At 45.3% G+C, this 22,245-nt stretch overlaps 1 protein-coding gene across 3 annotated transcripts in view; it reads right to left on the bottom strand.

Annotated features, from left to right (window-relative positions):
* ITGAM (integrin subunit alpha M) overlaps positions 1-22,245 on the bottom strand; it is a 37,884-nt gene that overhangs the window by 3,367 nt on the left and 12,272 nt on the right. For 2 of the 3 annotated variants that reach the window (XM_004268727.4, XM_012532700.3), the window contains 16 exons: positions 21,362-21,512; positions 20,304-20,377; positions 17,561-17,690; positions 17,148-17,290; positions 11,653-11,793; positions 11,355-11,564; positions 7,347-7,477; positions 6,637-6,800; positions 4,363-4,517; positions 4,135-4,266; positions 3,889-3,962; positions 3,515-3,656; positions 3,297-3,419; positions 1,592-1,671; positions 642-725; positions 218-293 (listed from right to left, as the gene is read on the bottom strand). In XM_004268727.4, the coding sequence (XP_004268775.2) occupies positions 218-293; positions 642-725; positions 1,592-1,671; positions 3,297-3,419; positions 3,515-3,656; positions 3,889-3,962; positions 4,135-4,266; positions 4,363-4,517; positions 6,637-6,800; positions 7,347-7,477; positions 11,355-11,564; positions 11,653-11,793; positions 17,148-17,290; positions 17,561-17,690; positions 20,304-20,377; positions 21,362-21,512 (2,010 nt within the window). Of the gene's footprint in view, positions 1-217; positions 294-641; positions 726-939; positions 1,038-1,591; positions 1,672-3,296; positions 3,420-3,514; positions 3,657-3,888; positions 3,963-4,134; positions 4,267-4,362; positions 4,518-6,636; positions 6,801-7,346; positions 7,478-11,354; positions 11,565-11,652; positions 11,794-17,147; positions 17,291-17,560; positions 17,691-20,303; positions 20,378-21,361; positions 21,513-22,245 lie in introns of all 3 variants that reach the window. The other variant, XR_004482724.2, reaches the window with a different exon arrangement.

Below are 22,245 nucleotides of genomic sequence, written 5' to 3'. Positions count from 1 at the left end.
TCTCAACCACTGAGCCACCAGGGAAGCCCTCCCATCATATTTTTTTTGGCCACGCGGCATGCGGGATCCTAGTTCCCCGACCAAGGATCAAACCCATGCCCACTGCATTGGAAGGCGAAGTCTTAACCACTGGACTGCCCGGGAAGTCCCTCCTACCATTCTTCCTGTGTTCCCATCATCTCGATTTCCCTCCCCAGGCTCCTTCTCAGCTCCCCACCTGATACTGATGCTCTATAATGTGGCGGGTCTTCTCTGAGGTTGTGAAGTTGAGATATTTGGTCGAGACCTCAAGGCTGATGGGAGAAAGAAGAAGGGGCAGGAGGTGACAGAACATCAGGGGAGTCCTGGGAGGGGGTCTTGGGCTAAGTGTGTAAAGGGGTGAACAGGCACACGGGTAACACAGCCCTGAGAGGGTGCGAGCGGGATGGTGTGCAGGGGCAGTGTGGGTGGGACCTCCAGCATGTGCCAGTTTGGGCCCCTCACACACACACGTACACATGCACGTACAGACATACACGTGCGCACACATATCCTCAGACTCACTCACAGGCACACGTGCACAGACTCGTGCACACAGGTACTCAATGCGCCATGTCCAGCCCAGTGGTGAAGGCAGAACTAAAAGCCCCAGCAGCCAGTACCTGGTGACCACCATGTAGACAGTGTATTTCACAGGCAGCTGCAGCTGGAATTTGGTTTTGTTGTTCCCAGGTATGTTGTTCTCACTGAAGGGAAACAGAGAACTCTGGTCAGCTCTTGAGAATTGAGAATCAGCCTTTCCTTCTCCTTCTTCCTCTCCCTCACCCTCCGTCACCAACCAACCACCAAGTCCTGTCCTCTCAGCATCCTAAATGCTGTCCTCTAAATCCAACAGAGGAAACAGAGATTATAGGAAAGACCAGGGCTGCCCCTGTGTAGCCCAGGCCCATCCCCACTCACCAGGACGGATGCCTGCAGAAGGGTGCCTTCTTCTCACTGGTCCCCTGAATTCAAAATGACTCCCACTCCAATCCCCCCGCTCCTGGAGAGTGATCTTTCTAGCATGCAAAGGTGATCACATCACTCCCAAGTTAAGTTGCAAATTCCCTAAGAGCACTCGTCGATCATTTCCTGACACGGCCCATGTCTAACCAACTCCTTCAATCCTGCCTCCTGTGCTCAGACTCAGCCTGACCTTTGCAGTCTCCGGGCTTTGCTTGGTCCACACTTCCTTCTCTCTGTCTTCATGCCCAGCCTCAATTCATGCCTTTGCTTGGCTAACTCACAGCCTGGATGTAGTCTTCTCTGAACACCAATCTCCCAAGAAGACTGGACATCATTCATTTCATACCGTATCATAATCATCGGCTTTCCTGTCTATCTTTGCCCCTAAATTATAACCTCTGTGAGGGCAAGAATCACAGCTGTCTTGTCCATCACTGTCCCACCAGCACAGGGGGCCACGCCTGGCACGTGGTGGGTGCTCAGTTGGTGTTTCTTGAGTAAAACAATGAGCTGAAGGGAGAACAAGTGGGGAGAGGGCAATGGTCCACCCTGAGCAGGGGGGCCGGGGGCTGGGACCTCAGAATGGAGGAGGCCAGGCATAGCGCACCTGGTCACGTTGGCCTTGAGAAGTAGTTTGTTTCCAAAGAAAGCATCAGGGTTCACGTCAAATGTGATATTGAAGGTGATCTGGAGTTGGAGAAAGAAGAGACGGTGACAAGAGTAAGAGAGAAGGCACAACCCAAACGTCCATCAGCTAAAGAACGGGTAAATAAAATGTGGCACATCCGTACAACAGAATATTATTCAGCAGTCAAAGGAATCTGAATATTAATACATCCTGCAACACGGGTGATCCTTGAGAGCGTGATGCTCAGTCAAAGAAGCAAACCTATTGTATGATTCCATTCATATGAAATATCCAGAATAGGTGAATCTCAAGACAGCAAATAGATTAGCGGTTGCCTAGGGCTGGGAGAGATGGGACGACACGGGCCCATGGCTGAGGGGAGCAGGGTCTTTTTTTGGGCTAATAAAATACTCTAACATTGATCATGGGGATGGACGCACAACACTGTGAACATTGCAACAGCCACTGGATTGCATACTTGAAGTGGGTGAATTGTGTGGTAGATGAATTTTATCTCAATAAAGCTGTTTTACAAAACAAAGAAACATCTACTTAAAAAAAAAAAAAAAAGAAGGGGGCTTCCCTGGTGGCACAGTGGTTGAGAGTCCGCCTGCCGATGCAGGGGACACTGGTTCGTGCCCCGGTCCGGGAGGATCCCACATGCCGCGGAGCGGCTGGGCCCGTGAGCCATGGCCGCTGAGCCTGCGCGTCCGGAGCCTGTGCTCCGCAACGGGAGAGGCCACAACAGTGAGAGGCCCACGTATCGCAAAAAAAAAAAAAAAAAAAAAGAAGAAGGGAATTCCCTGGCGGTCCATTGGTTAGGACTCCATGCATTTTCACTGCCGAGGGCGCAGGTTCAATATCTGGCCAGGAAACTAAGATCCCACAAGCCATAGAGGAGGAGGTGGGGGGAGAGGAGGAGGAGGTGGGGGGAGAGGAGGAGGAGGGGGAGGGGAGGGGAGGGAGGGGGGAGGGGAGGGGAGGGGAGGGGAGGGGGGAGGGGGAGGGGAGGAGGGGGGAGGGGGAGGGGGGAGGGGAGGAGGGGGGAGGGGGGAGGGGAGGAGGGGGGAGGGGGGAGGGGGAGGGGGAGGGGAGGAGGGGGGAGGGGGAGGGGAGGAGGGGGAGGGGGAGGGGAGGGGAGGAGGGGGGAGGGGAGGGGAGGAGGGGGGAGGGGAGAAGGGGGGAGGGGGGAGGGGGGAGGGGGGAGGGGAGGAGGGGGGAGGGGGGGAGGGGGGAGGGGGGAGGGGAGGGGAGGGGAGGGGGGAGGGGGAGGGGAGGGGGGAGGGGAGGGGGGGGGAGGGGGAGGGGGGAGGGGGGAGGGGGAGGGGTGGAGGGGGGAGGGAGGGGGAGGGTGAGGGGAGGGGAGGGGGAGGGGAGGGGAGGGGAGGGGGAGGGGAGGGGAGGGGGAGGGGAGGGGGGGGAGGGGGAGGGGAGGGGAGGGGGAGGGGAGGGGAGGGGGAGGGGAGGGAGGGGAGGGGAGGGGGGAGGGGAGGGGAGGGGGGAGGGGGAGGGGAGGGGAGGGGAGGGGGAGGGGAGGGGGGAGGGGAGGGAGGGAGGGGGAGGGGAGGGGGAGGGGGAGGGGGAGGGGGAGGGGAGGAGGAGGCGGAGGAAAGAAGAAGAAGAACTAGGGAAGAATTCAGAGGAAGACAAAGGAGAAAAAGGGAGAAGGAGCCAGCAGCCTGACCTCCGAGTTGTCTGGGAAGATGGGGTGGTTTATGCTGCAGCTGATGCTCTTCAAGGTCCCAGACCCTTCAGTGGAGACGTCAGACTCACAGATCAGGCGCCAGGACCGCTGTGAGCGCTGGTTCTGGAAGGCAAAGGAGGCAGAGGTGATGATGTCAAACACCAGCCATGGGGGCAGGGAATGCAAAGTCAGATGGAGCCTGAGAAGGGTTTGGCTACCTGGGCTCCTGACACCCTCCGATAGGACAAGCCAGATGGGTAGAAGAAGGTGACCTGTGTTCTGTAGGAGTCCTCGCCCTGGTTTCTCACAGTCAGCGTCACGTTTAAGTCCCGAGAACCACCTACCACCAGGGTGTCCAGGCTGTGGTGGGAACAAGCCAGGCCATGAGATGCTGAGGGCTTTCCTGCAGCGAGTCTGCTCCAGCGGGAAGGAGGCGCGGACACTCGGAGACAGAAGACAGTGCACGAGGCAGCCACAGAAACACACCTCTGAGGCAGCTGCTCTGCGCCGGGCTCCCTTGGGGGCCAGGAGAAGAACAGAGCAGCAGGTCATGGTGCAGGTCTGGGGGTAAAAATGAGGACAGGAAACTCACCTCATAAAACTGAAGGTGATGCTGAGGTCATCCTGGCAAATGCTGTCATTGCCACAATTCTTCTCAAAGGGAAACTGCCGAAAACAGAGTATGAGGAAAATGAAAGGAAATCGTGAAAAGACGTGAAACGAAACAGTAAAATGAAATCTTGAAATAAAATTATGTGAAATGAAATAAAATGAGCTTCAACAACCTTGGCCTCTGGTCCCTTCCACACCCCGGCTGGACCCCAACTCCCAGACTCACCGAGGCTGTGAAGAGTGTTGGAGCTTCTACATCCAGCACTGGCCGGAGGTTCCCAAAATGGGACGAGGGCTTCCCCACCAGAGAGAAGTTGAGGTGCAGGGCAATGGGGGTCACTGAGTCCTCTACACAATCCTGAGAGACAGTGGGGGTTTGGTGGTCTGCCCTCCTCAGCATCCCAAGCCCACCCCATGCTTGGAGGACCCAGGAGTATGGTCACCCTCTGCTCACCAGTAACCGGAGCTTCAGGGTCTCACATTGCTGACTCAGCCCCAACGTCACTATATGTCTGAGAGTGTTGTTCTTAGTCTCATCAAAGATGGCCTGGGAATGTGGGCGACCTGGGTCCAGAGCCAGGTCATATGTGATGGTGCTCTGGGTATCTCCTGAAGGGCCAGGGAAGAATGGTGGTGAGGAGCCTGGGTTTGGAGTCAGACTGGCAGGAGGTGGAGGCCCAGCTATCTGAATTTGGACATGTTAGCTGACCTCTCTCAGGGCCTCAATTCCTTATTTTTAAATTGAAGATAATAATTGGACCTTCCCAATAGTAAAAAACGAAATAGTGCCTACAGAGCATTTAGCATAGTGCCTGCCACACAGTAACTGCTCAATAAATAGTAGCTATTCTGTCACCTACTGGAAAATTAAGTATATTTTTTCTGGCTGCTTTTAACTTCTTTTCTGTCTTTGGTCTTCAGCAGTTTGTGCCTTAGGATGGTACAATGTCTAATGTTATCTTGCTTTGATTTGGTAGAGAATCTTATTATTTTTTATTTTTTTTGGCCGCATGGCATATGGGATTTTAGTTCCCCAACCAGGGATCAAACCCACGCCCCCTGCATTGGAAGCAGGGAGTTTTAACCACCAGATGGCCAGAGAAGTTCCTAATTTGGTAGAGAATCTTGATGTTTTTCATCAATTTTAGAAAATTCTTTACCACCATTTCTTTTTTTTTTAATTTTTATTTTATATTGGAGTATAGTTGATTAACAGTGTTGCATTGGTTTCAGGTGCACAGCAAAATGATTCAATTATACATATACTTGTTTCTATTCTTTTTCACATTCTTTTCCCATTTAGGTTTAACTGTTGCTTCTTTCTTATTCTCTCTCTCTCTCTCTCTTCCTTCCTTCTGGAATTCCAATTACATGTTTATTAGATCTTTCACCATGTCCCATATGTCTCCTATGGTTTATTTTTCATCCTTTTTTCTCTCTGTGTGCTCATCTGGATACTTGCAATTTACTTACCTTCCAGTTCACTAATTCTCTGTTCTACTTGTTTAAAATATAAGTATAGTTGATTTACAATATTGTGTTAGTTTCAGTTGTACAGCAAAATGATTCAGTAATACATATATTTTTTCAGATTCTCTTCCATTATAGGTTATACGAGATATTGAATATAGCTCCCTGTGCTATACAGTAAATCCTTGCTGTTTATCTATTTTATATATAGTAGTATACATCTGTTTGTTCTGTTTCTAATCCACTATTAAATCTATCTATTGAATTCTCAATATCATTCAGTGTATTTTTCAGTGCATTTTTCAGTGCTAGTGTTTCCATTTAACTCTATTTCATGAATTCCAGGTTTTATTTGAAGTTCTCCATCATTTCCTGTTTTTTCTTGAAGATATTAATTTTAGTTATCTTTTAAATTCCTATCTGATAATTCTAATTGCTGAATCACCTATGGGTCTATTTCTATTGTCTATTGTTTCTCTTGGTTTGCTGGTTTCAATGGACATTGTCCCAGTAGAAGGACCAAGGTGTATTTTAAGGTCCCTCTCAAATCTCAGCTTCCTAGATTTCTGTTCAACTCTTGAGCTCTCCAGTTGTTGTCTTCCACTGAGTTTCTAAGAGTATTGATCTGGACATGCATGGCTTAGAAGTCAGCCAATGACTTACAGGAAATTTCTATGTAGATTTTGGGACACCTTCTCTGTAATTCTCTAGTCTCCAAGACTTTGCTCTCAATTTCTAGCCATGCTGGCTGCCCAAAACTCTGACTGCTATCTCCTCAGTCCGGTAAGATGACTGCTAGAAACAAATTTTATCCCCTCCCCCTGTTTCCCTCTAGAACCACCATTACTCTTCCTCACCCCAAGCACAATGCCACTCTTTGAGAATAGAGACAAGGAAGGAAGTCCAGTTCGTTGTGATAAAATGCATATCTGAATGCTTTGTGAGTTTGTGTTTAGCTTCATCAGCTCAACCTCCCCTTTAAACGAGTCATCTCTCAGTTTAAAAAAAAGACCTGGTTAGTTCACATGGATGGGGCCCTTCATTCTCTGGAGAACTGAGAGTGTAAAGGAGTGCCACATGCTTACTTCTTTAGGGGTGTTTGCTGGGCCTCCCCACCCACCCCCCCCAGCAGGGAAACCACCTGCTCACTCCACCCAAGCTTGAAGAAGGCTATCGGAGCCTGTGAGAACTTTACTCTGGGCCACCCGTCCATGTCCCCAGTGATTTAACCTCTTGAGACCTACCCAACCAGCCTCACCTTCTTTCAGCCTGTCCCGTGTGTTCTTGCGGACACGGAGGCAGACTCTGACCTCCCCAGCGTTCTTTCCTTTCACCACCCGCTCACGACACTCATACACATCCCTTGCCACTTCCCTGGGTGTGAAATCCATGGTCACCTCAACTTTCAGCACTGGCTGGGACCTGTGGGGGGACACCAGAGGGCCCTCAGGGGTCTTCAGACAGCAAAGCCACTCCTTAAAAAGAAGATACCTGGGGGACTTCCCTGGTGGTGCAGTGGTTGAGAATCCACCTGCTGAGGCAGGGGACACGGGTTCGAGCCCTAGCCCAGGAAGATCCCACATGCCACAGAGCAACTAAGCCCGTGTGCCACAACTACTGAGCCTGCGCTCTAGAGCTTGTGAGCCACAACTACTGAGCTCACGTGCTACAACTACTGAAGCCTGCGTGCCTAGAGCCCACAAGCCACTGAGCCCACGTGCTGCAACTACTGAAACCCGCACGCCTGGAGCCCGTGCTCCGCAACAAGAGAAGCCACCGCAATGAGAAGCCCACGCACCGCAACGAAGAGTAACCCCCGCTTGCCGCAATTAGAGGAAGCCCAAGCAGCAACGAAGGCCTAATGCAGCCAAAATAAATAAATAAATAATTTTTAAAAAAATTATTAAAAATAAAAAGAAGTACATATGTTAAAAAAAAAGAAAAAGAAGATACCTGGTGTGCTCTCACCTGAGCAGCAGCACGTGCCCCTGAGCCCCTACAGCCAGGTCCACCAGTCCATCCCCTGTGAGGTCCTGGCCCCCGCTCAGTGACTGCCCAAAATACTGGAGCCTCGGAGAGAACTGGGAGCCTGTGATCCTCTGAGGGTAGAAAAGAGGAGGAGAGAAAGGGGTGGGAAAGAACAGGAAAGAGTGTAACTCAGTCTCCTGGGATGACCCAAGGAGAGATTGTCTGGGCTCTACTCAGTCATATCTCCCACACCTTCTCAAGGAATTAGGGTAACTATTAAGCTTTAGACCACAACCTTGAGATGATATCCAAAGTGTCCATCAATTACTGGGTTTTCCAGGGAAAACAAAAAATATCACAGGAAAGAAGTGATATAGTACATTATTTGACTCAGTTGAATCTCTTACATGGCCAGGAAAATGCAAACACTGAACATAGATCTAACCAAAATTATCATATAAATTTAAGGAATGGGGGGGTGGGATGGGAGGCGTATGAATATGTGTCAAGAGGGGCCTGAAAGAGAGCTCAATCCTCACCTCGCATAGTGGGAAGTCAATGCGAAAACAAAAATCAGGAAGCAGCAAACTAATTGTGCCCTTGGGAAGTATGGAGAATCATTGAGAGAGCTGAAAGTGGTTTCCTCAGAGGAGGGAAAATGAAGAGGAAATCACAGTGTGGGTGTGGAAATTGTTGCTTTTCATAATAAGCTGTTAAGAACAATTTTGACTCTTTAATCTATGTGCAAAAGTAACACTGAAAGGATAACAGCCAAATATATTAAGAAATTTTAAAAGTGATTTTGTCACGTACTTAATGCCGCTGAAGTGTACACATAAAAATGGTTAAGATGCTGAGTTTTAGGGCTTCCCTGGTGGCGCAGTGGTTGAGAGTCCGCCTGCCGATGCAGGGGACACGGGTTCGTGCCCCGGTCCGGGAGGATCCCATCGTGCCGCGGAGCGGCTGGGCCCGTGAGCCATGGCCGCTGAGTCTGCGCGTCCGGAGCCTGTGCTCCGCAACGGGAGAGGCCACGACAGTGAGAGGCCCGCGTACCGCGGAAAAAAAAAAAAAAAAGATGGTGAGTTTTAGGTCATGGATATTTTACTGCCATTTTTTTTAAGTGAATTTATCACCTAGAAAGAATGAGGAAGTGCGGGATGTTGGAAATGTGCTATATCTTAACCTGGGTGGTGCTTACTCGAATCCACAGAGAGGAAAATTCATCACTTGAGATTTGTGTGTTTACTGCATGTACATTACACTGCAAATTTTTTTGAGAAAAAGTTAGCGTATTCTGTTGGAAGGATGCTTTGCTTTGAAATTATATAATAATGGTAGTTGGGAGAGCCACAGCAGTTTTGCTCGTTCGCATACTGATCACCCTAGCCCCAGTCACAGGAAAAGAGCAAGTAAAAAACGCAAACAGTAGAGCAATAGTATTGCATGACCCTTTTTGCATTTGTTTTTAATTCCAAAATCTGTGGGGTGGGAGTGGGTATATGGGGGGTTTGGTTGGTGAGAGCAGGTATGTAGGTGTGGGTGAGGGTGGGTGAGTGTGTGGACCCTCCCCTTACCTTGTTTTCCTTTCCAGGTGCAGATAAGGGGAGGGTGTTAAGACTTTCACTGTTGTTGATTTTTCTTCTTCTTCTTTTCTTATTATTTTACAAACCCTTGTGTCGAGGGCTGACTTTCAATAGATCGCAGCGAGGGAGCTGCTCTGCTACGTACGAAACCCCGACCCAGAAGCAGGTCGTCTACGAATGGTTTAGCACCAGGTTCCCCACGAACGTGCGGTGCGTGACGGGCGAGGGGGCGGCCGCCTTTCCGGCCTCACCCCGTGTCCCAGGACGAAGGGCTCTCCGCGCCGGACCCCGGTCCCGACGCGCGGCGGGGCGCGCCGGCGGGGACGGCGGGGGACCGGCTATCCGAGGCCAACCGAGGCTTCCGCGGCGCTGCCGCATCGTTCCTCCTGGGCGGGATTCTGATTTAGAGGCGTTCAGTCATAATCCCACAGATGGTAGCTTCGCCCCACTGGCTCCTCAGCCTAGCACATACACCAAATGTCTGAACCTACGGTACTGTTTACTTTAGATTTTTAAATTTGTACAAGCATGTAAAGCTTTTGTAATAAAAATGAAGTAAAACCAGAGCCTTCAAATCCCATTTACACAGAGAAACAACAGGTGCCAAAGAAAAGAGGCATATTATAGTCTTCACACAATTGTGGAAAGAGGCTCCGTGACACAGAGGGAAGAACATGAGGCAGTAGTGCTTAGCCCGGGCTGCAACTAAAGAGCGTGTGAAAAATACTAGGGCCTATGTAGTGTACTATTCCATACACTAGAATGGGCAAAACTAATCTGTGGTGGAAAATAATTGGAACGGTAGCTTCTTCTGGGCGGGAATGGGGTCAGAAATTGACTGGATGGGGGCGGGAGGGAACTTTCTAAAGTGATAATTATGTTCAGCATCTTGATAGGATTGTGGATTATATTTTTCAAAATTCTTTGACTGGCTAAAGATTTGTGCTTTTCCTGTCTGTACATTTTAACTTAAAAATAACAGTAAGCATATCTGAATATTTTAGATTCTAGTTAATGATATACACGCTGAGGTATTTAGGGGTGAAGTTGGACTGGTGTTGCAAATTACTTTGAATTGCATTAGAAAAAATAATGATGAACTTGATGGACAGGTAGAAAAAGTCTGAATACAAAGGATGGAGATGTGATAAAGTAAATCTAGTAAAATCTTCATCGTAGATTTTAGCTCATAAATATATGGATGGCCACTGGACAATTCTTTCAACTTTGCAGTAACTTTGAAAATTTTCTAAATACAATGTTGAAAAAACTCTACTGATGCCTGGGGCCCTGACCCCAGACCAATTAAATCAGAACCCCTAGTGGCAGGGCCCAGGCATCTGTTTTTTAAGACCTTCAGGTGATTTTGATGTGTGGGTAGGGTTGAACCTCTAGGGTGAGGGATTTGGCAGGAGTGATGAGGAGACAGAGAGAAAGGACAGAAGAAAAACGTGAGGCTGGAAGAAAACCAGAGACCAGAAGCCAGCAGACTGGATGGCCTCGGCGGGCTATAATGGGAGACTGCCAGACCGTGGGGGTCCCTCCACACAGTGGGCTTCATCCAGCAGGAAACAGGGAGCCAGTTTAGAGAGGAAACCATCTGTGGTGACCCGCATTTCAAGTGACCAACCACCAGGATCAGCTACGTAATTTGCAGGACCCCATGGGGAGAAAAAAATGCAGGACTCCTTGTTCAAAAGTTATCAAGAGTTTCAAGATGGCCAGAGCAGAGCCTTAATCTGAGCACAGCGCCGTTCTGAGAGGAGCCCCGTGTAACTGCACCAGTCACAAGCCTGTCAAGCACGCAGTCCTGGGAGGGTGACCAACCATAGGGCTTCCTGAGCTGCGAGACGTTCAGTGCTAAAACCGGGACAGACCTGGGCAAACCGGGTCTGCTGGTCATCCTACCCAGACTGAGATTCGGGGCTTCCCTGGTGGCGCAGTGGTTGGGAGTCCGCCTGCCGATGCAGGGGACACGGGTTCGTGCCCCGGTCCGGGAAGATCCTACATGCCGCGGAGCGGCTGGGCCCGTGAGCCATGGCCGCTGGGCCTGCGCGTCCGGAGCCTGTGCTCCGCAACGGGAGAGGCCACAATAGTGAGAGGCCCCCGTACCGAAAAAATAAATAAATAAATAAAAGACTGAGATTCGGAGGAAAGGAATGTCTACATCCTAACACTTCCAGCTCACCATTCATCACCTCTGAGCCTTCATCTTCTCATCTGTAAAGTGGGAGTGATGATGGCCCTGTGCACCTCCTCTAGTTGTGGTAAGAATGAATCTTTTCTGTGAACTATGTGTTATTTTTGAAGCTTCCAAAAAGGACTACTGGGAGAACTGATCTGGCAGCTGTCGGAACATTGAATTAGAAAGGGACAGATTGGCAAAGAGGCTACAGTTGTAACAAAAACAGTGACCGGGCCTCACCTGGCTGTGGGCGGGGCTGATCCCCAGTCCCGAGGTTCCGTGAAACAGGTAGACAGCACCCTGGTTCTCCTGCTCTCCTGGGGCCCCGATGGCCACGTCCGACAGCCTGTCCCCGTTCACATCCCCCAGCACCGTCAGAGCTGCCCCAAAGCGGGCCCAGAGGTGGCCTTGCTCCCCTCGCAGGACAGCACCACACTGCCACTTAGCCCTCTGCAGAACAAAAACAGTGTCAGGTCCCACCCCAGGCGACCCCTCCACACCCAGACCCCACCCAGCCCGGGTCTCATCAGCCACTCACCCCCCGGAGAAAGGGGCACACGGACACCTGCCCACCCCGGCTCTGCTCATAGTAATGGGGGGCCCCGATGAGGACCAGGTCGGAGCTGCCATCTCTGTCCACGTCCACGGAGCTGAGGGAGGCCCCGAAGTAGGAGCCGATCTGAAAGAGATAAGGCCAAGATCACATACTTCTTTCCACCTAAAGCAGAGCACGGGGATTTTTCTCCCTGTGAAGAAAAATCATGCCTGCTGAGGAAAGCCCTTTGGAGCGGATGTGATCCTCTCTCTGTTTCATGATCAATCCTTGTTTGAATGTACTGCCAGTTAGAGGAGTATATGATAGAGTTGACAGGTAGTGGGTGAGGATCTACCCCAAAGGGCGTTCCAGGGAGATGATTAAGGTAGAGAAGAAATTGGATTTGAAAATACAGACAGAAAAGCCTGGAAAACCAGACAGGATATCCTTTCAATATATTGCAAGTCTTTAGGGAGGTAAGTCAAATTTGGCAGTCTGGCTAACAAGGAATCAACTGGCTTAGACCAAAAACAACTATTGCCACAGGAATTCTTTTGCATGATATTGAGAAATAATGTCTACCTTTAAAAAGAATTTTTAAAGTATGTTCAAAAAAACACCAAAATATGTTCAATGTAAATAGGTAGAATTCATCCATAGCAATCATCAATTTAGTCATTCTTTCATTCAATAAACAAGGGTTTGCTATTTGCTAAGCCTGAGGCTGGGTAGTGGAGACAGTGCCTTCCAAGGCTCTAGGTGCAGCAGGGTGAAATGGAGGGGAATAGTAACAGATAAAAGGGAGATGTATATGGAAATTTCAAACTTCTGGGGCAAGTTCTAGGAAGGAAAGTGCAGAGGACGTCAAGACATGACTCACTACAGTCTGATTTCTGCCCCACATACCACTGAGGGAGGCCTCCCAATGGTCCAGTAAAGGCATTTAAGCTTCATCCTAAAGTCAACAGGATTTTTTTGTTTTTAGGTCAAGTTTATTGGGGTATAATTTCCATACAAAAATATTCAGACTTTTTAGTGTAGTTTTATGAGTTTTGACAAACACAAAAATTCATGTAACTGCCACGATGGTCAAGATTCAGAACAGTTTCATCACCCCCAAAATATTCCTTTATGCTGTAATCAACCTTTTCCCTCAATCACCAGCCCCTGACAACAACTGATCTGTTTTTTGTCCCTATAGTTCTGCCTTTTCCAGAATGTTATATAAATGGAACCATACAGTATGTAGCCTTTTGGGTCTGGCTTCTTTCAACTAGAGTAAGCATTTAGGATTCATCCAAGTTTTTGCGTGTATCAGTAATCTGTTCCCTTTTATTTCTGACTAGTATTCCATTGTATGGATGTACCACAGTTTGTTTATCCGTTCCCCAGTTGAGGGATATTCAGGTTGTTTCTAGCTTTTGGCAGTTACAAATAGAGCTACTAGAAACATTCATATACAGGTTTTCCAGTGAACGTCTATTTTTATTTCTACTGGGTAAATATCTGAGTGTTAGGGCAACTGCATGTTGAACTTTGTAAGATACTGAAAACTGTTTTCCAAAGCAGCCATGCCATTTTCCATTCCAACAGCAATGTCTGAGAGTTTTAGTTGCTACACATCCTTGCCAGAACTTGATATTGCCAATTTATTTCCTTTTTTATGTTAACCATACTAATCGGTGTGCAGTTGTATCTCATTGTGGTTTTAATTTGAATTTCCGTAATGATTTAATGACATGGGACATGTTTTCACGTGCTTATTTGCCATTTACATATCTTCTATGGTGAAGTGTCTGTTCAAATACTCCGCTTATTTTTGAATTGGATTGTTTGACTTCTTATTCTTGAGTTTTGAAATCCTTTATATATTCTGGATTAAGTCCTTTGTCAGATATGTAATTTTTTTAAAAAAGAAGTAAAATTTGCAAATATTTTCTCCCAGTCCGTAGCTTATCTGTTCATTCTCTTAATGAACAGAGCAAAACTTTCCATTTTGTTGAAATCTTAGTTATCAATTTTTTTCTTTATGGACCATATGCTTTTAGTGTTATATCTAAGAATTCTTTGCCTAACACAAAGTCACAAAAATTTTATCCTACGTTTTCTCCCACAAGTATAGTAGTTTTAGATTTTACATTTAGCTCTATGATCGATTTAAATTAATCTTAACATGGTTGAATTGACAAGATATGGGTAAGGATTTTGTTTTGTTTTGTTACCATGGATGTTCAATTGTTCCAGCACCATTGAACTCTCCATTGAATTGTCTTTGTGCCTTTATTGAAAATCAATATGTGTCAGACTTATACTTCAGGCCTATTCTGTTCCACTGATCTTCATGTCTATCCTTTTGTCAATGCCATGCTGTCCTGCTTACTGTAACTTCATAGAAATCCTTAAAATCACATAGTGTAGAATCTTCCACTAAATACCTAATGGTATTTACATAAGATCCTTTTCAAAACTGTTTTGGATACTCTACTTTCTTTGATTTTCCACATAAATCTTAGAATTAGCTTGTCAATTCTACAAAATAAAATAGGATTTTGATTGGCATTGTGTTGAGTCTATAGATCAACTTGAGGAAAAGTGACATCTTAACAATATTGAGTCTTCCAGTCCATGAACACAGTATATTTCTCCATTTATTTAGGGCTTTGATTTCTCTCATTAGTGTTTTGTAGTTTTCAGTATAAAGATGTTGTACACATTTTGTGAGATTTATACCTAAGTATTTCATGGTCTTTGGTACTATTGTATTAATAAATTGTCCTTTTTCTTTAAATTTAAATTTCCAAATGTTCATTGTTAGTATAGAAATACAACTGATTTTTACATATTGATCTTGTATCCTGAGAACTCACTGAAATAAGTTATATAGCTTTTTTGCAGATTCTTTGGGATTTTCCATGCAAACAATCATGTCATCCCCAAATAGAGACAGCTTTATTTTTTCCTTTCCACTCCGCATGCTCTTTTTTCTTTTCTCTTCTTGTCTTATTGCACCAGCTACGTCTTCCAGTATGATGTTGTATAGGAGTGGTAAGAGTGGATTTCCCTGCCTTGTTTCCAATTTTAGGAGAAAAAAATTCTCTTTTACTTTTAAATATGATGCTAGCTGTAGATTTTTTGTAAATGTTCTTTCTTAGGTTGAGGAAGTTCCCTTTAATTCCTAGTTTGCTGAGAAGAAACCATCATGAAAGAATGGATTTTGTCAAATTCTTTCTGTGTATCTGTTAAGATTATTATGTTTTTCTTCTCTAGTCTATTGTTATGGTTAATTACATTGATTTTTTTTTTCAGAATGGCTCTTTTAAATTGAGATAAAATTTACATTACATAAAATTCATCATTTTAAAGTATAAAATTTAGTGGCCTCTAGTATATTCACAATGTTATGTAACCATCACCATAATTCCAAAACATTTCCATCACCCCAGAAAGAAGCGCTGTAACTGTTAGAAGTCACTCTCAATCCCCCCACACACAATACCCTGGCAACCACTAATCTACTTTCTGACTGTGGGTTTGTCTATTCTAGACATTTCAGATGAATTAAATCATATAACATGTGTCCTTTTGTGACTGGTTATTTTCATGTAGCATAAATTTTTCAAGATTTATCCATGTTGTAGCATGTATCAACACTTCACTCTTTTTATGGCTAAATAGTATTCCACTGTATGGATATACCCCATTTTGTTTATCTATTCATAAGTTAATGAACATTTAGGTTCTTTCTACCTTTTGACTATTATGCATAATGCTGCTATGAACATTCATGTATAAGTTTTTGTTTGAACAACTATTTTCATTCTGGAAAATGATATATACCTAGGAGTGAAATTTCTGAGTCATATGATAAATCTATATTTAACTTTTTGAGGAACTGTCAAATTGTGTGCCATGAGGGCTGTATTATTTTACATTCCCACCAGCAATGTATGAGGGTTCTAATTTCTCCACATCCCCATGAACATGTGTTATTTTTCATTTTTTTCTTTAAATAACCATTCTAGTGGTATCTCTATTGTGGTTTTGACTTGTATTTCCCTAATGATGAATAAAGTTGAATATCTTTTCATGTGCTTATTGGTCATTTTTATATCTTATCTGGAGAAATATCTATTCAAATCCTTTGTCCATTTTTACATGAGGTTGGCTTTGTATTGTTGAATTGTAAAAGTTCTTTATATATTCTAAATACTAGACCTTTATCAGATATATGATTTGTAAATAGTTTCTCCCATTCTTTTCGTTTTCTTGATAGTGTCCTTTGCTGCTCAAAAGTTTTTAATTTAATGAAGTCCAACTAATCTATTTTATCTTTGGTTGCTTGTGCTTGTAGTGTCATATCTAAACAATCGTTGCCAAATCTAAAATTACAAAAATTCACCTATGAATCCCTCTAAGAGGTTTATAGCTTTAGTTCTTACATTTAGGTCTTTGATCTATTTTGAATTAATTTTTGCACATTGTGAGGTAAGGGTCCAAATTTATTCTTTTGCCTGTGGACATCCAGTTGTCCCAGCACCTTTTTTGGAAATCAATTGACCATAGATGTATGGGTTTATTTCTAGACTCTCAGTTCTATTTCACTGGTCTATCCTTATGCTAGTACCACCCTGTCTTGATTACTGTCACTTTGTAGTAAGTTTCAAAATTGGGGTGTGAATCCTCCAACTTAGTTCTTCTTTTTCAAGATTATTTTGGCTATTCTGGGTCTCTTGCATTGTCATATGAACTTTAGAATCAGCTTGTCCATTTCTGCAACATTGTTGAACAAGCCCTACATCACTATAAACCACAACTGGTCACGATGTACTATCCTTTTTATAGACTGCTGGATTCTGTTTGCTGATACTTTTTTGAGGGTTTTAAAAAAACAGCTTTTGCAGGGGTGATATTCAAAATATTGAACTCCTGGGACTTTTCAGGCACCAACCATGGGCTTAGCTGGAGTGGGTCCTAGAGGTCCCCCCTAGAGGTCCCCACCCCCTGGAGTGGGTCCTAGAGGTCCTAGAGGTGTCTTTTCAGGTACCAACCATGGGCTAAGCTGGAGTGGTCACTGACTTCATAGTTGCTGGATCATGGGGAAGTTCAAAGAGTATTGGGGGGAGGGGTCAGAGTGTATGGCAGGTGCAGAGGGGAAGGATGTCTCAAGGAAACAGATGTTTATTGACAGATATAGAATTATTTCAATATTTTAATAACTAATATGGCTATACTGGTTATGGACTGGTCAAATGCCAGCTTTGTGTACAGGTAGACTTGTAGAGAGCTCTGTACAGGTCAAGTGTTGTTATTTACCATTATTAGAAAAGTGAGGACACAACATTCTCAAATGCAAAGTTGGTCCCATGACTCTCCAGCTTAAAGCCCTCTGCTTTACAAGACTCTGCCACACTTGGAATGTGATGATGCCCATCCCAGAAGCCCTCAGCCCCCAGGGTGCCTCTGTTGGCACATCCATGCCCCACACACTCTGCACTCACCTGGCTGCCCTTGATTTCAGCGTTTTTCTCCCAAGCACCTGCGTCCTTTTTGAATATCACCACCAGGCCGATGTGCTGATATCGAGGCGCCCCCAGAAGCAGGCTTTGCACCCGGTTCCGCAAGATGACTTCAGCAGCATAACCTGAAGATGATGAACTAAGAGGAAAAGCACTGCCCCCTCCAACAGGACTATCCCTTGAACAGGGGCAGTGGGGCAGCCCCATGCTTGGGAACTTGGGGTAATTGGACCTTGCACTATATTCCTCTTCATTAACACAATTAAAATGAAGCTTTGAAATTTCTGCCTTTAAACCTGTCCCAAGAGCTTATGAAAGATCCAAGGACATCTAAACTAGTTGAGGTATGCCATATCCTGACCCCTTCTTAAAGTAACCCTGCCCTCTCTACTTACCCAGGTAAGCATCATTCATGTCTGAATCTACCCTGGTTGTGTTGATGAAGGTGACTTTATCCTGTGACGTATGCAGAAAGGCTCCACCAGCCCAGTCAAAGCTCCCCACAGCACCCAACAAGGGACCATCCTGGGCAAGAATGTAGAACAGGATTGAGAAATCTAGAGCTTCAGTGTTATCCCTATCAAAAATCCCAATGGCATTTTTTCACTGAAATAGAACAAACAATCTTAAAATTTGTATGGAACCACAAAAGACCCCAAATAATCAAAGCAATTTTGAGAAAGAACAAAGCTGGAGGCATCACACTTCCTGGTTTCAAACTATATTGCAAAACTATAGTTATCAAAACAGTATGGTATTGGCATTAAAAACAGACACGTAGATCGATGGAACAGAACAGAGACCCCTGAAATAAATCCATGCATATATGGTAAATCAATATACAACAAAGGAGAGAATAATATACAATGACGAAAGGACAGTCTCTTCAATAAATGGTGTTGGGAAAATTAGACAGCCACATGCAAAAGAATGAAACTGGACCACTATCTACACTAGTCACAAAAATCAATTCAAAATGGATTAAAGACTTGGACATAAGACATGAAACCATAAAACTGCAAGAAGAAAACATAGGTAGTAATCTCCTTGACATTTGTCTTGGTGATGATTTTTTAGATTTAACACCAAAAACAAAATAAGCAGTGGGACTACATCAACTAAAAAGCTTCTACATAGCAAAGGAAATCATCAACAAAATGAAAAGGTAACCTACAGAGCAGGAGAAAATATTTGCAAATCATATATCCAATAAGGGGTTAATATCCAAAATATATAAAGAACTCATACAACTCAAAAGTTTGTTTTAAAACCTGATTTTTAAATGGGTAGAGGATCCAAAAAGACATTTTTCCAAAGAAGACATACAGATGGCCAAGAGGTGCATGAAAAAAGTGTTCAACATCACTAATCATCAAGGAAATGCAAATCAAAACCACGATGAGGTATCACCTCACACCTGTCAGATGCCTGTCATCATAAGAGAAGAAATAAGTGTTGTTAAGGACGTGTAGAAAAGGGAACGCTTGTACACTGTTGGTGGAAATGTAATTGGTGAAGCCACTATGGAAAAGAGTATGGGGGTTCCACAAAACTTTAAAAATAAAACTACGGTATGATCCAGCAATTACACTTCTGGGTAAATATCCAAAAGAAATGAAAACACTAACTTGAAAAGGTATATGCAACCCCATGATCATTGCAGCATTTTTTACAATAGCCAAGACATGGAGGCATCAACGGATGAACAAATAAAGAAAATGTGGTGTATATGTACACAGTGGAATATTATTCAGCAAGTAAAAAGAAGGAAATCCTGCCATTTGTGACAACATGGATGGACCTGGAGGATTATGCTGAGTGAAATAAATTGGAGAAAGTCAAACACTGCATGATCTTACTTATATGTGAAGTTAAAAATAACAAACTTATACATACAGAGAACAGACTGGTGATTGCCAAAGGCAGCGGTGGGTGGTGTGCAAAATGGGTGAAAGTGGTCAAAAAGTACAAACTTCAAACAAAATTGAGTTATTTGTAGTGAGGTGGATGGACCTAGAGTCTGTCATACAGAGTGAAGTAAGTCAGAAAGAGAAAAACAAATACCGCATGCTAACACATATATATGGAATCTAAAAAAAAAATTTTTGTTAATGGTTATGAAGAACCTAGGGGTAGGACAGGAATAAAGATGCAGAAGTAGAGAATGGACCTGAGGACACAGGGAGAGGGAAAGGTAAGCTGGGACAAAGTAAGAGAGTGGCATGGTCATATGTACACTACCAAACGTAAAATAGATAGCTAGTGGGAAGCAGCCGCACAGCACAGGGAGATCAGCTCGGTGCTTTGTGACCACCTAGAGGGGTGGGATAGGGAGGGTGGGAGGGAGGGAGCTGCAAGAGGGAAGAGATATGGGGATATATGTATATGTATGACTGATTCACTTTGTTATAAAGCAGAAACTACCACACCATTGTAAAGCAATTATACTCCAATAAAGATGTTAAAAAAAAAAAGTACAAACTTCCAGTCATAAAATAAATAAATCCTGGTGGTGTAATGTACAGTATGGTGACTACAGTTAATAATAGTGTATTGGGGCTTCCCTGGTGGCGCAGTGGTTGAGAGTCCGCCTGCCGATGCAGGGGACGCGGGTTCATGCCCCGGTCCAGGAGGATCCCACATGCCGCGGAGCGGCTGGGCCCGTGAGCCATGGCCACTGGGCCTGCGCGCCCGGAGCCTGTGCTCCGCAACGGGAGAGACCACAGAAGTGAGAGGCCCACGTACCACAAAAAATAATAATAATAATAGTGTATTGTATACTTGAAAGTTGCTAAGAGAATAAATCTTAAAGTTCTCATCACAAGAAAAAGAAATTGTGTAACTGTGTAAGGTGATGGATGTTAACTAGACTTATTGTGGTGATCATTTTGCAATGCTATACACATATATTAAATCACTATGTTGTGCACCTGAGGCTATTACCATGTTTATGTCCATTATATCTCAATTTTTTTAAAAAAAGAACAGGATTGACAAGGAAGAGAGAAGGGACCACTGCTGCCCATCAAAGAGGTGCCTCCCAACAAACACCTGTCACAGAGATGAGCCCCCAAACCTTCGAACCTCTTCTCCCTCTTCGTCTTGCCCCCAACCCCAATTAAACAAAAGACCACTTACGGAGGTGAAGACAGCACTGATGCCTTCCTGAGACATCTCATGCTCAAAGGAGCTGGTACTTCCTGTGTGCGTACCTGTGAGGAGAAGAACATTTACATTAAAGAAAGTAGAGGAGCCTAGAACAGGGGTTGGAAACTCAGGGCTGTGGTGGCCAGACAAAAGGAGGCTCAGATGGAAGCCATGTGCACCCCCCTTTTTCTTACATGTCCTCTGTTATGCTTTCCTTTTTTTATTGAAGCATAGTTAATTTACAATATTAATGTTAGTTTCAGGTGTACAGCAGCGTGATTCAGTATTTTTGCAGATTATACTCCATTATAGGTTGTTACAAGATAGTGCAGGGACTTCCCTGGTGGTCCAGTGGTTAAGACTCCGCACTTCCACTGCAGGGGGTATGGGTTCGGTCCCTGGTCGGGGAACTAAGATCCGCATGCCTCATGGCGTGGCCAAAAAAATAAATGAATAAATCGGAAAGAAGAAAAGATAATGGCTACAATTTATATGTTTGTTGCTTATCTAGCCATATGCCCCTTTTAAAGGGGTGGTGGCTATTTGGCTCCAACTACTTTTTGCCAAGCAGGAATATGGTCCTAAAGGTGTCTAATCTTCCAAATTTTCAAGAGAAACCATAAATCCAGACTGTATATGAACCTTCCCCCAACTTTTAAATTCTTTTATTCAACAAACACTTATTGAACACCCTTTATGTACCAGGCGTTATTCTAGGCACTGGGGATACAGCAGTGAACCAAAGAGACAAATGTTGGCAACACATCCAAATTTGGGGCAAGATACTGTGAGGGATTTGACTCCCCTATCCTCTAATTTTTCAGCCTATAGCCAAGATTGCAAAAGTAGAGAGAAAAGTCTAAATTTTTCCATTTCAAAGTAGTTGAGCAAGAGAGGCCAGAGTTGCTGGGAAATGGAAGAAGAAAGGAGTTGATGCTGAGGCTCAGGGTTCCAAGGGCTAGGAGGTTCTTGTTTCTACAGGGAAGTACGTGTTTTGGGATAAGGAGCTGCCTTTGCAGCTGCTCCAGGACTACAAAACCTTAGCTCACCCTCAATCGCAAAGATCTTTTCCTGAAGCTGGTTCTGAATGGTCTTCAGAGCTTCAAAGTTATTCACCTGGAACACGTGATCACCACGCGGCTTGGATGCGATGGTATCGAGCTCTTTTAGAGATTTGTCACTGATGAAGGCATCTCCCACCTGTTACAAAAAAACAGAAGCTGAATCAGACACTTTCTGGGGGTAGTACTCTCCTCCAGCAAAGAAAATTCTGCAGGAAAAGAATCTGAAACAATCTGTCCAAGGAAGGAATGCACCAGAAGGCCCCTGGGACAGAGCTGCCAGGTACGGTAGAGCAGGTTGTACACTCTACATTCTGTCAAGGGAGAAATTGGGGCTGAAATCCAGGCTTTAGTCCATTTGCAGCCGCTCCTGGTGTGGGGCTGACCTCTCTTCAGAACAAGGGGGCGCTTTCTCCTTCATATGAAGGTGTTTTCTACTTGCCAAGCCAGAGACCCGTGATGATACCTCTTTCTATGTCATGCAAGATATTGTAGTAGTTTGAGGACACTGATGTTCCCAACCCTTTGCCCCTTCCTGTAGCCAAGGCCTTTCCCCAAAGCTGTGCTCTGCCCTCCTCCTCTGGGCAGAGTATTCTGTTCCGCTCATTGTCTCTGGGCTCAACCATGTGTACTGCTTTAGCCCACGCACATTATCATATGTGATAAAAACAGAGGCTGGGGCTTCCCTGGTGGCGCAGTGGTTGAGAGTCCGCCTGCCGATGGAGGGGACACGGGTTCGTGCCCCGGTCCGGGAAGATCCCACATGCCACGGAGCGGCTGGGCCCGTGAGCCATGGCCGCTGGGCCTGCGCGTCCGGAGCCTGTGCTCCGCAACGGGAGAGGCCACAACAGTGAGAGGCCCGCGTACCGCAA

The sequence above is a fragment of the Orcinus orca genome, chromosome 16 (assembly GCF_937001465.1).
Source record: "Orcinus orca chromosome 16, mOrcOrc1.1, whole genome shotgun sequence".
Taxonomy (NCBI): Eukaryota; Metazoa; Chordata; class Mammalia; order Artiodactyla; family Delphinidae; genus Orcinus; species Orcinus orca.
The sequence above is the reverse complement of the archived record's forward strand: the minus strand, read 5'-3'. Positions and strand labels throughout refer to the sequence as shown.